The sequence below is a fragment of the Monodelphis domestica genome, chromosome 3, assembly GCF_027887165.1.
Source record: "Monodelphis domestica isolate mMonDom1 chromosome 3, mMonDom1.pri, whole genome shotgun sequence".
In the NCBI taxonomy this organism is placed as follows: domain Eukaryota; kingdom Metazoa; phylum Chordata; class Mammalia; order Didelphimorphia; family Didelphidae; genus Monodelphis; species Monodelphis domestica.
The window spans coordinates 28,349,631-28,363,933 of NC_077229.1; the positions used below are offsets into that span (position 1 = coordinate 28,349,631).

The following is a 14,303-nucleotide window of genomic DNA, read 5'->3' on the forward strand; positions in this document are numbered from 1 at the left end:
TTGCAAAGTTGACGTCATAGAACAACATTATTCATTGTGCTACTTAAGCCTTATGGTTTTGTAATTGAATTTTGCCTCTATTCTTCCACTAGGCTTGGGTCTTTTGGTTTTCCATGGTGGTTGAGTACAGCTGCTAATTATTTCATTAAGGAGGTCTTCTGGCAACAGGTCCTTGTTAAGATGTTCCTCTCAGTTGGATTTTATCAAGTAAATTTATTTTTTATGATTTATTTTTTAATTTAATTTAATTTAAATTAATAATTTAAAAATTTAAAAATTATTTAATATTCAAAGAAATTTGGGGAGTTGTTTTGGTATTTATGTACCTGGAGAAAGTTCCTTAAGTTAAACAAGTTTTTATTGTATTTTTGTTTATTTCTCTAAGTTTTCCTAACTATTTTCCTAATGATACTTCAGGTGAGAAGAGCTAGTGCCTGGCACCTTCTGTCTCCTGCTGGAGGAAAGGCTTCTATGGGCCAGGATGGGCACCTTCCATCTGTCCCAAAGTGATCACTTCCAGTTGCACCTCCTATTGCCAACTCAGGTCCTTTAATGGGATGCTCTCGGAGAGCCTTTATGTGAAGAACAGCAAACTTCTCTTTGACTTCAGCCTTCCCAGATCCCATTGTGCCTGTCCTTTGAGGCTAGAGAGAGGAGTGGCATCCTCTGCTTAATGATGAACATTCTCACCCTGGTGAGTCTGAGTTCCTGGCGCTCATTCCCTATCCCCAGCCCCAAGTTTCATCCTAACTCCCTTCAGCCCTTCCGTTATGCCCTCTGGAATACCAGTTCCAAAGGCAACAAACTGTTCTTCATTTTAAATCTATTCCTCTCCCACTCCTTGTGTCTATGAACTCTTACTGAAACCTGGCTTCTCCCTGAACAGCCTCCCTGGCCACCGTTTCCAGAATTGGCTGCACCTTCACTCATTCTTCTTAGTTCCCTGGTTGAAATATTCCTTGTTCTGCATTGCCACTTCCAGGTTCTCCCCTTTCCTCCATTATTCAGTTAATCACCTTCCTTTGAGGATCATGCTAGTCCCATCTACTACCCAAGCAAAATCATGGTAGCTGTTGTCTACAGACCTCCAAGTCACTCCTCTCCCTTCAATTACAATTTTTTACAATTTTTCTCTCTTTCCATGATGCAGACATCATGGGGAAAATGGAACTAGTCTGTCCCAAAATAGGCACAACTCTTTATTTGCAATAGCAAATACCAAACAATGAATAAACCCCATGACAAAACCTGGAAACATCTTATTACACCTAATGAATAACTGGTGAATGGATGAATAAATGAGAGTGTATGAACATGACAGAATATTACAGCACCATTTAAAATATGAGCAATCAAAAGAAATCAGAAAGCTTAAGTGATCGATAATGAGGTCAGCAGAATCAGAGGAACAACAGAGATGACAATTTGACAAATGTGTCTATAGTATAAACACATTATATTATAGTATGTTATATGTGCTTAATAAATGATTTTTCATTCATTCAAATATTTCTTTCTTTCTCCCTCTCATTTTTCTTTCTCTCTCTTTTTCTTTCTTTCTCTCTCTTTCTCTCTCTCAATCTCTCTCAGTCTCTCTTTTCCCCCCCACATATATATTTACACTATCTACACACACACACACACACACACACATCCCTATAGGCACAGGTATATGATACAGGTATATCTAGATAGTTAAATCCATCATATGTCTATAAATACACAAATATGGAATATTACTATATTATAATTATATAAAACCAAAAATTATATAATGAAATAGAAAGGATAATCTGTTGTGAACTATTTCTTGTTGCTGCAGTGACTGATGTACTCTGGCTTGAGACTAGAGAGAGCTGCTACTAAGTATTGCCTATTTGCAATGGAGATAGAAGTACTTTGAGAGACACTGAGAGATACTGATACAGGGGAATTTGCTCTGGGGTTTGCCTACTGATCCCTACTGATGACTAGTGGATCAATATTTCTCCTAATCTCCTCCTACTCTCTCTCCCAACATCCTTTACCCGCTCCTCCCTGCCTCCCTCACCTCCCAGTTCTTGAGGCCTTTGGCTTCTTCCCTCCCCCCTGAGTGAACTATTATCCTACCTTCTACAAGAAGCCCTTCTTGATTGGCCTCATTGCTCGCGTCTTCCCTTTGTTGGGAAGCTCCATTTCATCTTGTCTATATCTTGTCTGTACATGGATATTTATGCATTGTCTTCCCCATTGGACTGAGAGCTCCTTGAGGGCAGGGATGGTACCTTACCTTTCTGTGTAACCCCGGTGCTTAATCTGAAACCTGGTACACTGGAGGTGCTTAATAAATGCTTGACTGACTGAGGGAGGGAGAGAATGGCACTATATGCTAAGTCTATGTCAAAACTATGCTAAAAAACAAAACAAAGACAAGACCCTTCATCTCAAGGAGCTGAGAATACAGGAACATTGTCAACATTTATATAGTACTATTGTCTCTACTGACTCTTACCACCATCTTATGAGGTAAGCATGATTATTATCCCCATTTTATGGATGAGAACATTGAGGCTTAGCCAAGGTCTCATAGCTAGTAAAGTGTCGGAGTTGGGATTTGAACTCAAGTCTTTCAGGCTCTGAATCCAATGTTCTACCCACTGCACCATGCTCCCTTTCATAGAAATTAAGTGCCCAATGATTGGAGAGTTAGAGGAGAAACAGATGGATAATTCAAGTCCATACCCATTCCTTAGGCACAAAGAACACAATCTACTCATTAAGTCAGTCAGCATTCGTTTTCTCACCAGAATGGAAATAATTCCTTTGTGTTTCTCTTCTACCAAGTCACATATAATCTTGTTATTGAAGTACTGTATGGGCTCCCACTGGAATGACAAGCAGAAGGATTCGCGTTTTAACAAGTTACTCTTCTAGGAGCAGAAGATTCACTTAAAATGTTATTGCTTTGAAAAACTCAATCTGGAAGCCACTGAGGTCTGTTTAAACTCGTGGCAGTGAAGGCAAAGTATTCAAAATTGGGCTCTTTCCCGTATCGGGGATCAGATAGCAGAACCTAGTAAGGATTCGCGGTGGTTGTCCCAGGAGACCCAGAAGAAGACGGGCACCCATGGAGGAAATGACATTCCTTGTGAGAATGTCCTCACACCCTTTGGAAGCTTTACGGGAAAAGGGGGAAGCCGTAGAAGACGACTGCGCTACCTCGATGCCTTCCAGCTCGTACTCGATTTGCTCTGCTTTCAGGGTCATCTCTATCAGCAGCTGCTGAAGTTTCTCATTGCAGTAATTGATACAGAACTGTTCAAAACTTCAAACAGAAAGGATTTCAATAAGCTGCAGGGGGAGTCCAGATTCTGTGTGCAGCGTAAGCTCGTCTAGCCTTATTAGTCTTTGTGAACTTTAGATTTACTCTACCCTGCTTAGTCTAACAAAACAGGAATGTCTACACCCCTACTTAAATTGTCCTTACAAAGAACCATTATTGGGCCTAGCATTTCTATTATATTCTATTAACTTACATATGATACAGAATCATTTCCATGATATTATATATCATATCATATATATTCCTTTATATTATGGATAATGTGTTAATTTATGTAATATAGCAATTATATTGATTTATGTTATGTATAATATATTCATTGATATATTATAAATTTATATATAATATACTGGTTTGTGTTATAGAGAATATAATAAAATGATTTATATTTTGTATAATATGTATTTATATTTTATATAATACCCTGTAGTTATGTTTCTATAAGTTATATTATTTATGATATAATTTTCCATATTGTATTGATTTGTGTTATATATTATTAGCAACATCAATCATATATTGTTGTTGATTTATACTATATGCAATATATTGGTTCTTATTATATATTATATCATATTGATTTATTTTCTATATAATATGCTAGTTTATGTGGACTATAATATATTATATCAATTTATATATAATATGAATTATCAATGGATATAATATAGACTAGAATATATTTATAGTCTATATAATATATTTATATTCTATATCATATTCTGTTGGTTTATATTATCTTGGCACCGATATCATATATCATTTTCTATTGATTATATTATCTATATGTCATATTAGATTGATTTATATATTATATTGTATCAACATATTATAAATAATACAACAATGTTGATTCGTATTGTTGATTCATATACATATGTTAATTGATATTATATAAAATATAGTTATATAATATTTAATATATTTGTATTCTATATCATATTCTATTGATGAATATTGTCTATAATATGACATATAGCATATTGATATATTACCTGTAGTATATTCTATTGATTTATATTATCTATATGTCATAGTATATTGGTTTATATATTATATTATTTTACTTATGTAATATAACTTAATATTGATTAATATGTAATATTATGTTGATTAATAGGATATAAAATATTAATTGATATTATATAGAATAGGAATATTTATATTATATAATGCACATGTTCTATATCATATTTGATTGATTTCTTTATTATTTATATCATATCATGTTGTTCATATTATATGTACTATTATATTGATTTATAGTAAATATGATAATATTGTATTTATACTATATATCATACAACATAATATTGGTTAATATATTATAGTATGTTGATTTATATGTAATATAAATATTCATTGATATGTATATTATAATATATATTTATATAATAAACAATATAGTTATTTATATTATATATCATATATTATAACATTTGTATTATATATAAAATACTGTTTAATATTATATCTAATATTAGATTGATTCACATATAATATAAATTATTGATATGATATAGAATATATTATAGGATTGTATTATATAACAAATTTATATTCTGTCATATTATATTGATTTGTCATTTTATATTGATTTATATTATATATAAACTTGTGTTGATCTATATCATACAATATGACATTATTGATATATAATGTTGATTATATGTAATATGATATAAATGTCAATTGATATATAGAATATAATATGGGTTTATATTTTATCTTTATGTTAGATTGATTTATATGATCAATATAAATGTATTATACCATATTATATTGATTTCTATTATAGCTCCTATTGGTTGGATCAAGCACAGTCAAACATTTACCCCACCATAGTGGTGTCATTTCCATCCTCTTTAATCATCAACAACACCAACCAACCAACCAGCATTTACATATCATTTAATTTTTGCAAAGTACTTTATACATGTTATTGCATTTTATTCTCATAGAAACCCTATAAAGTAGGTACTTTTATTATCTCCATTTTGCAATTGAGGAAACTGAGATAGACTGAGGTGAAGAGACTTGCTCTAGACCATGCAGTTGTAAGTGTCTGAGTCAGGATTTGAACTCAGTTCTTCCTGGCTCCAGTCCAGTGCTCTATTCACTACACAGACATCCCCAACCCCACCTCTTCTGTTGATACAGAACAAACACCAGTTGTTCCTGGTATTCCTACCTGGAGCCTGTATGAAGCAGGAGTAAGGTCCATGAAGGAAGGTTATGCTCGTTGGGGAGTTTAAGAAGAATAGGAACCATGGTGGGGCCTCTGAGACCTTGACCTCATCTTTAAAAAACCTTGAAAGGTCTAAGCATGACCCATTTGGAAGATGGTGACCCTTACCCATTCTTATCAAAGACTTCAAATCCATAGATGTCAAGCAACCCAATCACGGTCTTTCGAGTGAAGTCCTGTTCAGAAAGAATGCACCCAGTCTTGACTAATGAAGACATCTGTTTTTTATCGATGAGAAAATCAATTATGGGGGAAAAAAAGGGAGATGCCTGCCAAAGCTGGGCAGGATCCTCCAGGGCTAAGCAGTTCTAGTTGTGACAAGGAATACACTTTAAAAGACTGATATATATTAATTTAAGGTCGCCAAGGAATTCAGCTATGTAATTCCTAAATGAAAACTCAAGTCAGCAGTCAACCTTTTATGGAGTTTTTAATTACAAACAGGAGGAAGAAAGGTATTAGAGAGAGAGAGAGAGAGAGAGAGAGAGAGAGAGAGAGAGAGAGAGAGAGAGAGAGAGAAAGGGGAGAGAAGGGAATAGGGTTTAAATACCCCCTCTGTTTAGGCTGGGCCAAAAGGCCCAAGCCCTTAGATAGCTGAAGCAAAGGAAAGAGATCAGTCCCTATCACTCATGTGACCAAAATGGAGAAACAGTCTCAGGGGCCTCCACCTCCAGCCTCCTTCAGAGCAAGCTTCTCAGAGCACAACCTCTCAGAGCAAAACCTCTCGACCTCCCCCAGTCCTCAGACCCCACTATCTTTAAGCAAACCATCTAAGTTCCCTCCCCTCAGTTCTCACATCTACCAATCACTGTACATGTCTTCCCTGTGCCAATGGTGGCTCTAGCTTAACCCAGGACCACCCAGAGGTCTGTGGCTTTGCACATGTCTGTTGAAGGTCATATTCTCAAATAATTAAATCTTGATCCTTTGCTGCAGCCCTTCCTAAATCCTTTTACTCTGAGTAGGGTGGAGATTGTATTTTCCAAGACCTGGTTCTGTCATTCCAAGTATCTCTATTGTATTAATTCTAAAATCAATCATGACGCAAAGAACTTCCTGTTCTATGCTTAAGCATAGGTCAAAGCCCTTTCCATTGTTTAGCAAAAGGTTTCTGTCCTAAAGTAGTCTTAGGTAGGGAGGAGAAAGATCCTCCCATGCCAAGGGGGTTCACATTCCAATAGAGTTCTTACTATCAGTAGGAAATTTTTTCCAAGTATGAAATTTCTCAATGGTGAAATTTCCAACATTCATAAGTCTAAGAAATTTTAAGGTTTACATAGTGTAAAATGGAGATTTGAACCCTAGACTTCAATCCCCAGAAGTCCTTGGTACTTCCCAGAATTCCCTATAATCTCACCTGAGTCCCCCACCTGGGCGAGATCACAATGAGTATTTAACTGGCTCTGCCTCACACGGGTCTCTCGGCCATTGCAATGATGTAGTAAGTAAGCTAAGCATGGGCGCTCTGAATGGGCTAATCAGCCCTAGGCACATGGTTTTTTTATTTTGTATTTTCTTTATTCCTTGATTTTTAATAATCTTTAATAAATCTCATAAAATATAATATTTCCATTATTAGAGACTAAATTTAATTTTTACACTAGCCTCTGATGATGGGCTCTTGATTTCCTTGGCTCATCTGGAGCCTCAGGGACACACAAAGCTCCTGTCTATATCTCTTTGAGGAGACTGGGTTGGGGAAGAGTGAAACCACTGACCCACCCAGCTCCTGCTCTGTGTCCCGCTTCATGGATGTTCCTTCTCTTCCCATAGACCTCTACCAAGGTGATGATCCTTCCACATCCTTTCTATGCACCCATGAAAGGTTGAAATAAACGGTTAAGCAAAATGAGCTGCGATGGGGCTTAGTGGTAGTGAATTCATTTGTAGTGCACAATTAAATAGACTAAAGTCCAGAAAACTGGCTTCTAACAAAGCCAATTTGAGCCAGGCCCAGCAATCTGTCCACTGTGCTTCCTAGCTGCCCCGTTTTATAGTCTTTAAGGCAGGGATTCTTTATTTGGGGACCACAGAACCCCATGGATTGATTTGAAGAGCTTTGAGGATTTGGATGGGAATTTTTTTCAATAATTATACATCAGTCTACAAGTATCTCTGGAGGATTCCATGATCTGGAAAATCTAAGTAAAACTTCTTGGTCCTCCCTTTGTACCAAAGAAGTCTGAATTTTTCCTGTTTCTTCTATGGGGCATTTACAGTACCTTCTTGTAAAATTCGAGTTAAATACTTGGCCAGAGGCTATATTTGTGTATCACCCCCTATCTCTTACCTTCTTTGCACAAGCTTTAACTTTTTACTTATTTTAACTTTAAACAAGAAGTTGTGTGTGTTTACATCATTAAAAGATGAAAGATATTGAAATTATACAATATTGTGGGTATATCTGATGCATTTCTGAGTTTCTAAACTTTTTCTGTGTTGTCTGTTGGCCTTCACACGTCATCTGTGACTTCTGAAAAAGATCTCATTGAATTTCTTGTGCCAATTTATTGTATATTGATACGAAGATGCAGAAAGTCATGGTATGGAAGGGATAACTGTACTTGGTTTCTTTCACTATCCTCAGTGGTCTATTTTGTGAATTTAAGAACTATTTTGAGAAGGGGTCCATCGACAAGTGAAGAATGGACAACCAGAGGGGTCCACGACACCAAAAAAGGCATTGAGAGAGACATAGCATCCTTCCTGCATCTTGTTCTCCATTGGAATAGACTGTCTGACTCACCTTGTTGGCAAGGGAGCCATTGATCTTGTTGACAAGCCAGGTGAAGGTCCGTCCATAAATAGCTTTAGCCATTGCGTCTCTGGAGTAGACTGACAGATCTATATTCAATGGGCATAAGACCTGAAAAACATTTAAAAGGAGCCCAATACATGGGAGAAAGACAACTCCAGTGAGTCAAAATTCCTACACAAGTCTCCATTAATGCTTGGCTGTGGGTATGGCCTGAGCTGAGGGCAGAGGGATGGTGTCATGCAGACCTTCTCCATCAATGGACACGTTGCACCAAGAGAAAGGGATGGGGAATCCTATTCTGGTTCCATTTAGGAGTTGGGTTTATACCTCTTCTGATTTGGCTTCAATCTTTCTATATGTCAGAGCTTCCTCAAGAGCCGACAAGTGGATGCCTAACAGCTGGAAAGAAGGGAAAAAAAGTTAGGGAGAGTACTTTGTCCATCAGCTTCACCAAGTGACTAAAGATCCTAAGAACCGACAGCGATATTTTTCTTAAATCTTTACTTCTGTCTCAGAATCCACACTGTGTATTGGTTCCAAGGCAGAAGAGTGGTAAGGGTTAGGCAATGGGGGTTAAGTGACTTGCCCAAGGTAACACAGCTAGGAAGTGTCTAAGGTCAGATTTGAACCTAGGACCTCCCATCTCTGGGTTTGGCTCTCAGTTTGCTAAGCCACTAGCTTCCCCCTGACAGTAGCATTTCTTATGTTAAGCATTCTTCTCTTGCAGATGCCTTCTCTCTACCAAAGGGCATTAGGCATGGCTAGAATTTCATACTTATTTGCTAAAGGAATACTATTGAAAGGGGAAAAAAGTCAGATAGGTCAAACTCTATTTAACACCCCCCCCCATTATATCCAAAGTGATGATGTCAACCCAAGTTGTAAAGTATTATAACCCTCTAATGAGTCTATTTCTGAGACCTGGCCAATGACAGCCACCTTTCTGCACATGAAAAGGGACAGAAAAAGCCTGAATAAAAAGAGAAGGTAAGTGGACTGATGAGATTAAGGGAGAGAGGGAGAATGCTATATTGGAATCCACACTATCATCATCATCATCATAGTTACCACTTTAAAGCTGGCAAAGTGCTTTACAAATATGATCTCATTTGAATCTTGTGGCAATGCTGGGAGGGAGGAATTATTGTCATCATCCCAGTTTTCTAGATAGGGCTGAGATGGGAAGGACCAACACTCATGAGCCTACAGTGTCTGGCTGGCCTACATTGGGCGAGAGGGTTGGTGGTTTGTACTGACAGAATGTTCATATCTCCAAACAATTTTTTTAAACCCTCACCTTCTGTCTTGGAATCGATGTTGTGTATTGGTTCCAAGGCAGAAGAGCAGTAAGGGCTAGGCAATGGGAATTAAGTGACTTGCCCAGGGTCACACAGCTAGGAAGTGTCTGAGGCCAAATTTGAACCTAGGACCTCCCATCTCTAGGCCTGGCTCTCATTCCACTGAGCCACCCAAGCTGTCCCCTCCAAACAATTTTTTCATATAAATTCTAGTCAAAGTGACTGAGCTGTGGGAAGCTGGGAAATCTGGGCTATCAGCCTCAACCAAGAAATAGAATGTTTATTCATAATCGTTAGAATATAGATAGGAACTTAAGGTTTGCAAAGTATTTTACAAATATTGTCTCATCCTCGCAAATGCCCCTCAAATGGTAGGCACTATTATTATCTCTTTTTTACAGATGAGAAATGATGAGCTCATCATTATAAGTAGCCAAGACTGGATTTGAACTCAGGTTTTCCTGACCCCAGGTTCAGTATTCTATTCATTATGCCATCTAGTGGCCCTGATGAATGACTTGGCTATCATTCTGCCCTGGTATGAGGTATCTCTCATCTTTAGCCCTGAGAAGCATGAGGTCAGAGAGCCCCCTTTTGGGTAGGAGGGTGTTACCTTTGCTATCCATCTGATCTGGCTCTGGTCAGGAATAGTGATGCATCCAGCTTCATCTTCTACAAAATGAATGTTCCCCAGGTGTAGGACGCTGGCGACAATGCCAAAAAGGTTCTGGAGCCATAAAGGGGAAGGAGAACAAATTGTCTGATTAAGCAGTTGGAGGAGGAATCGTGAATGGAGGAGGAGCCTAAATGAATAAGTGCCTCCGAAAAGAGCCTGATGTAGAATCCAGCTATGCCTACCTCATCTATTCTGTTTGCTGGGGCATCTGAGGGGCTCAGTGCAGTCTGGGGAACCTGGGCTCAATTCTGGCCTCAGACACTTTCCAGCTGTGTGACCCTGAGCAAGTCACTTACCCCCCAACTGCCTAACCCATGCCTTTTTGTCTTAGAGTTATTACTAAGACAGGAAGTAAGAATTAAAAATGCTGTCCATCTCCAGAGAGAGAACTGACAAACCCTGAGTGCAGACTGAAGCATACTTTTACATTTGTTTGTTTGTTTGGTAACATAGCTAACATGGAAATCTGTTTTGCATGATTTCATATGTATAATTGATAAATCACATTACATGCCTTCTCAATGGGTGGGGGAGGGGATCTAGAACTGAAAAAATGTATGAATATCACAAACATGTAAGCATATAAATTAATAGATAAATGAATGGATCAATGATCAAATTACATATGATCTAGGTAAATATATTGATAATATCAATACTTTATAGATATAGGATATATCTATCATGTAGCTATATACCATATTATACATGTATAATAATATAAATAATATCTAAATATATACTATATCTGTAATGAAGATATATAACATATATTACTTATAAATATAATCAGATAAATAATATATAGATATATATCTATAATGTAGATAAATAATATCTAAATATATACTATGTCTATAATGCAGATATATAATCTATTACTTATAATATAAATACAATCAGATAAATAATATATAGATATATATCTATAATATAGATAAATAATATCTAAATATATACTATGTCTAGAATGTAGATATATAATATATTACTTATAATATAAATATAATCACATAAATAATATATAGATATATATCTATAATGTAGATAATATCTAAATATATACTATGTCTATAATGTAGATATATAATATATTACTTATAATATAAATATAATCACATAATATATAGCTAGATATCTATAATGTAGATAAATAATATCTAAATATATACTATATCTATAATGTAGATATATACTATATTATACATGTATCATAATATAAATAATATCTAAATATATACTATAACTATAATGTAGATAAATAATATATAAATATATATTATATCTATAATGTAGATATATACTATATTATGCATGTATCATAATATAAATAATATCTAAATATATACTATATTTATAATGTAGATAAATAATATATAAATATATACTATATCTATAATGTGGATATATAATATATTACTTATAATATAAATATAATCACATAAATAATATATAGATATATACTATAGATACATAGGTATATATGAATAGATATATCTCTATAATATACATATATAGGGATATAATTTAAATCACAATATATTATATAAATAGAATAGATATAAGTATGCACATACACATATATGTGTGTATGTACATAAAATGGAAGGTTTAAGAAAGTTTATGAGTATGCATCATTTGGAAGGGGAGACAAAGGAAGTGATGTTTTGATGGTTGAGTAGGGATCAGTTTGACTTGATTGTCTTTGCAGAGGTGGGGGACTATGGGTGTGGAATGTTGCATACACACTCAGCTGATGTATTGGTTAGGGTTTTTTTTCCTTTTTCCTTTTCTTGTTTTTGTTGTAAGGGTTGGCTTAGTGGGTAGGAAAACCCAAAGGGAAATATTCTGAAGTAGAAGTCACATCAAAGCAAAATATTCCAATAAAACTTTTTAAATAAAAGAAAATGCATGCTTTCTATTGATGGTGTGCCTCCACTAGAATGTAAGCTTTGGTCACAGGGACTGAGCCCTTCCTTCTTGCTCTGAGGGAGTGTGAAGTCAAGGATCCTTTGCCCTTCTTACACGGTTTGGCATTAAGTGCTGAAAAACACTTCATTCATTCATTCATTCATTCATTCATTCATTCACATAAATAGTTGAAATCGTGGGAGTTTTTGTGGAATAGCCCATTTTTGTGGAATAAGCCCCATTTTTGGCTTACTTGGTGATTTATTACTGTTTGCTGTAAATTATACATTTAAAACAAGAACAAAAAATGTTAAACATACATTAAAGAGAAAGAGAAGAAAACGTCACAGGGGAGGTTGGAATTTGGATCAGTTTAGCCCAGCATATTATCTATCTGCTCTGGCTTTCAGACAAATAGTTGTTTAAGCAAATCTAAAGTAATAAACGAAAGGAAACAGGAAAGTGGGGAGGAGAAATGTAGAAAATATCCCTACACATGCACTCTCCCAAAGCTCTGGAAAAAGCAGGAAGCCACCCAAGAAACTGGGCTTCTCTGTCTTACTCAATCTTAACAACAAGATGGCAGCCAAGCCCTTGTGGCCCATACCTCCAAGTCAGTCTCATTAAAATCAATGATGGAGAAAGCTTTGACTACAGTTTTCCAGTCATTCTTGTCATTAATAGAAGTCACTTTGGCACATCGACCCTGTTGAGAAGAGACACAGAGGATCTTGGGATGCTGGTTTTAAAGTCCACAAAGCATGCACATGACTAAACGATGCTCAAATGCTCCAGGCCACAGGTTCTAAATGAGTTTTTTATGTCATGGTCTCCTACGGTAACCTGGTAGAATCTATGGACCCCTTCTCAGAATCATGTTTTTAAACATGTTTAAGATAAACTATGCAAGATTCTAAAAGAAACCGATTACAATAAAATACAAATGATGCAATTGTATTAAAAGGGAAATTATATTCAATGCAGTTATCAAAAAATTTTTTTAAGTTCATGGATGCTGAGTTTACATTACAGTACTCATATGTACTTATTTCTAAACGTGTTGTATTCTTGCCCTATTCCCATGTAAGTTCAGGGAGGGGCAACAGAAAGTAGTATGGATTTTGACACACAGTAGGTATTTAATAAATGCTGATTGGTTGATTGGAAAGTCCTCTCTGTACTAGGATCCAAAAGCAAACACATTACTTTTTTTTTAATGTTTTTAAAACTCTTACCTTCTGTCACAGAATAGGGCTAGGCAATGGAGTTAAGTGACTTGCCAAGGGTCTCCTAGCTAGGAAGTGTCTGAGGTCAGATTTGAACCTAAGATTTCCTGTCTCCAGGCCTGGCTCTCTATTCACTAAGCCACTTAGCTGTCCCCATGTTACTTTTCCAATTAAACAGAATTCATTTCCTTGCTAAAAAGTTAACTGTTATTTAACTTAAATTTATTATTATTTAACTAATTATAAGTTATTAACAAATTTCATTGTTATTTAACTAATTATTTGTTATTGCCAATTATTGATCATGATTAAATTACTTATTATTAAGTAACTTGTCTTTATTTATTTAACTAATAATCATAGTTATAATAATTCTTATACTTCTTAATAGTATTCACAAAGCCTAGAAATATCATAAGGAAATTTCTGGGCAAGTTTTTTTAAAATGTTGACATTTCATTGTGTCACAGTAAATTGTGACTCACATATTAATCAAATCAAATCATCTGAATATACGTATCAGTCCCAGACTCTGAGAATTTGGGCACTGAAATCACAATGCTCAGGGTTAGAACAGAATATTTCAATTCCCCTGGCAACAGGCAGAGGGTTCTGAGTTCTCTACTGACCAGGTGGAAGGAGACACCCTGGTTAGGAAGCTGGTTTAACACTGGGAGAAGCATGGATTTTACTCAAATGATCACCCCAAGAGAGATTTGGTAAGACTCCTCTTAATTCTATTGGCAGCTTCAAAAGAGGCAAATCCCTATTTAATATGTCATAAGTGCTGTCCTTCCAAGGGAAAGTCATAGCTTCCAAAGGGAAGATACTCTATAGCACTGCTTTTAATGTGTCCATATTAAC

The 14,303-nt window shown here is 35.7% G+C and overlaps 2 protein-coding genes across 2 annotated transcripts in view; one reads left to right on the forward strand and one right to left on the reverse strand.

The window, feature by feature from the left end:
* The window catches only part of LOC100028516 (unconventional myosin-Ih), a 37,408-nt gene that overhangs the window by 11,686 nt on the left and 11,419 nt on the right, over positions 1-14,303 (reverse strand). The window contains exons 6-12 of the mRNA XM_056820931.1: positions 12,821-12,919; positions 10,240-10,353; positions 8,656-8,727; positions 8,317-8,436; positions 5,679-5,746; positions 3,199-3,304; positions 2,784-2,864 (exon numbers count right to left, since the gene is read on the reverse strand). Coding sequence (XP_056676909.1) covers positions 2,784-2,864; positions 3,199-3,304; positions 5,679-5,746; positions 8,317-8,436; positions 8,656-8,727; positions 10,240-10,353; positions 12,821-12,919 — 660 coding nt within the window. The remainder of the gene's footprint in view (positions 1-2,783; positions 2,865-3,198; positions 3,305-5,678; positions 5,747-8,316; positions 8,437-8,655; positions 8,728-10,239; positions 10,354-12,820; positions 12,920-14,303) is intronic.
* FOXN4 (forkhead box N4) overlaps positions 14,054-14,303 on the forward strand; it is a 95,156-nt gene continuing 94,906 nt past the window's right edge. The window contains exon 1 of the mRNA XM_056821605.1: positions 14,054-14,158. The gene's annotated coding sequence lies outside the window, so the exon portion shown is untranslated. The remainder of the gene's footprint in view (positions 14,159-14,303) is intronic.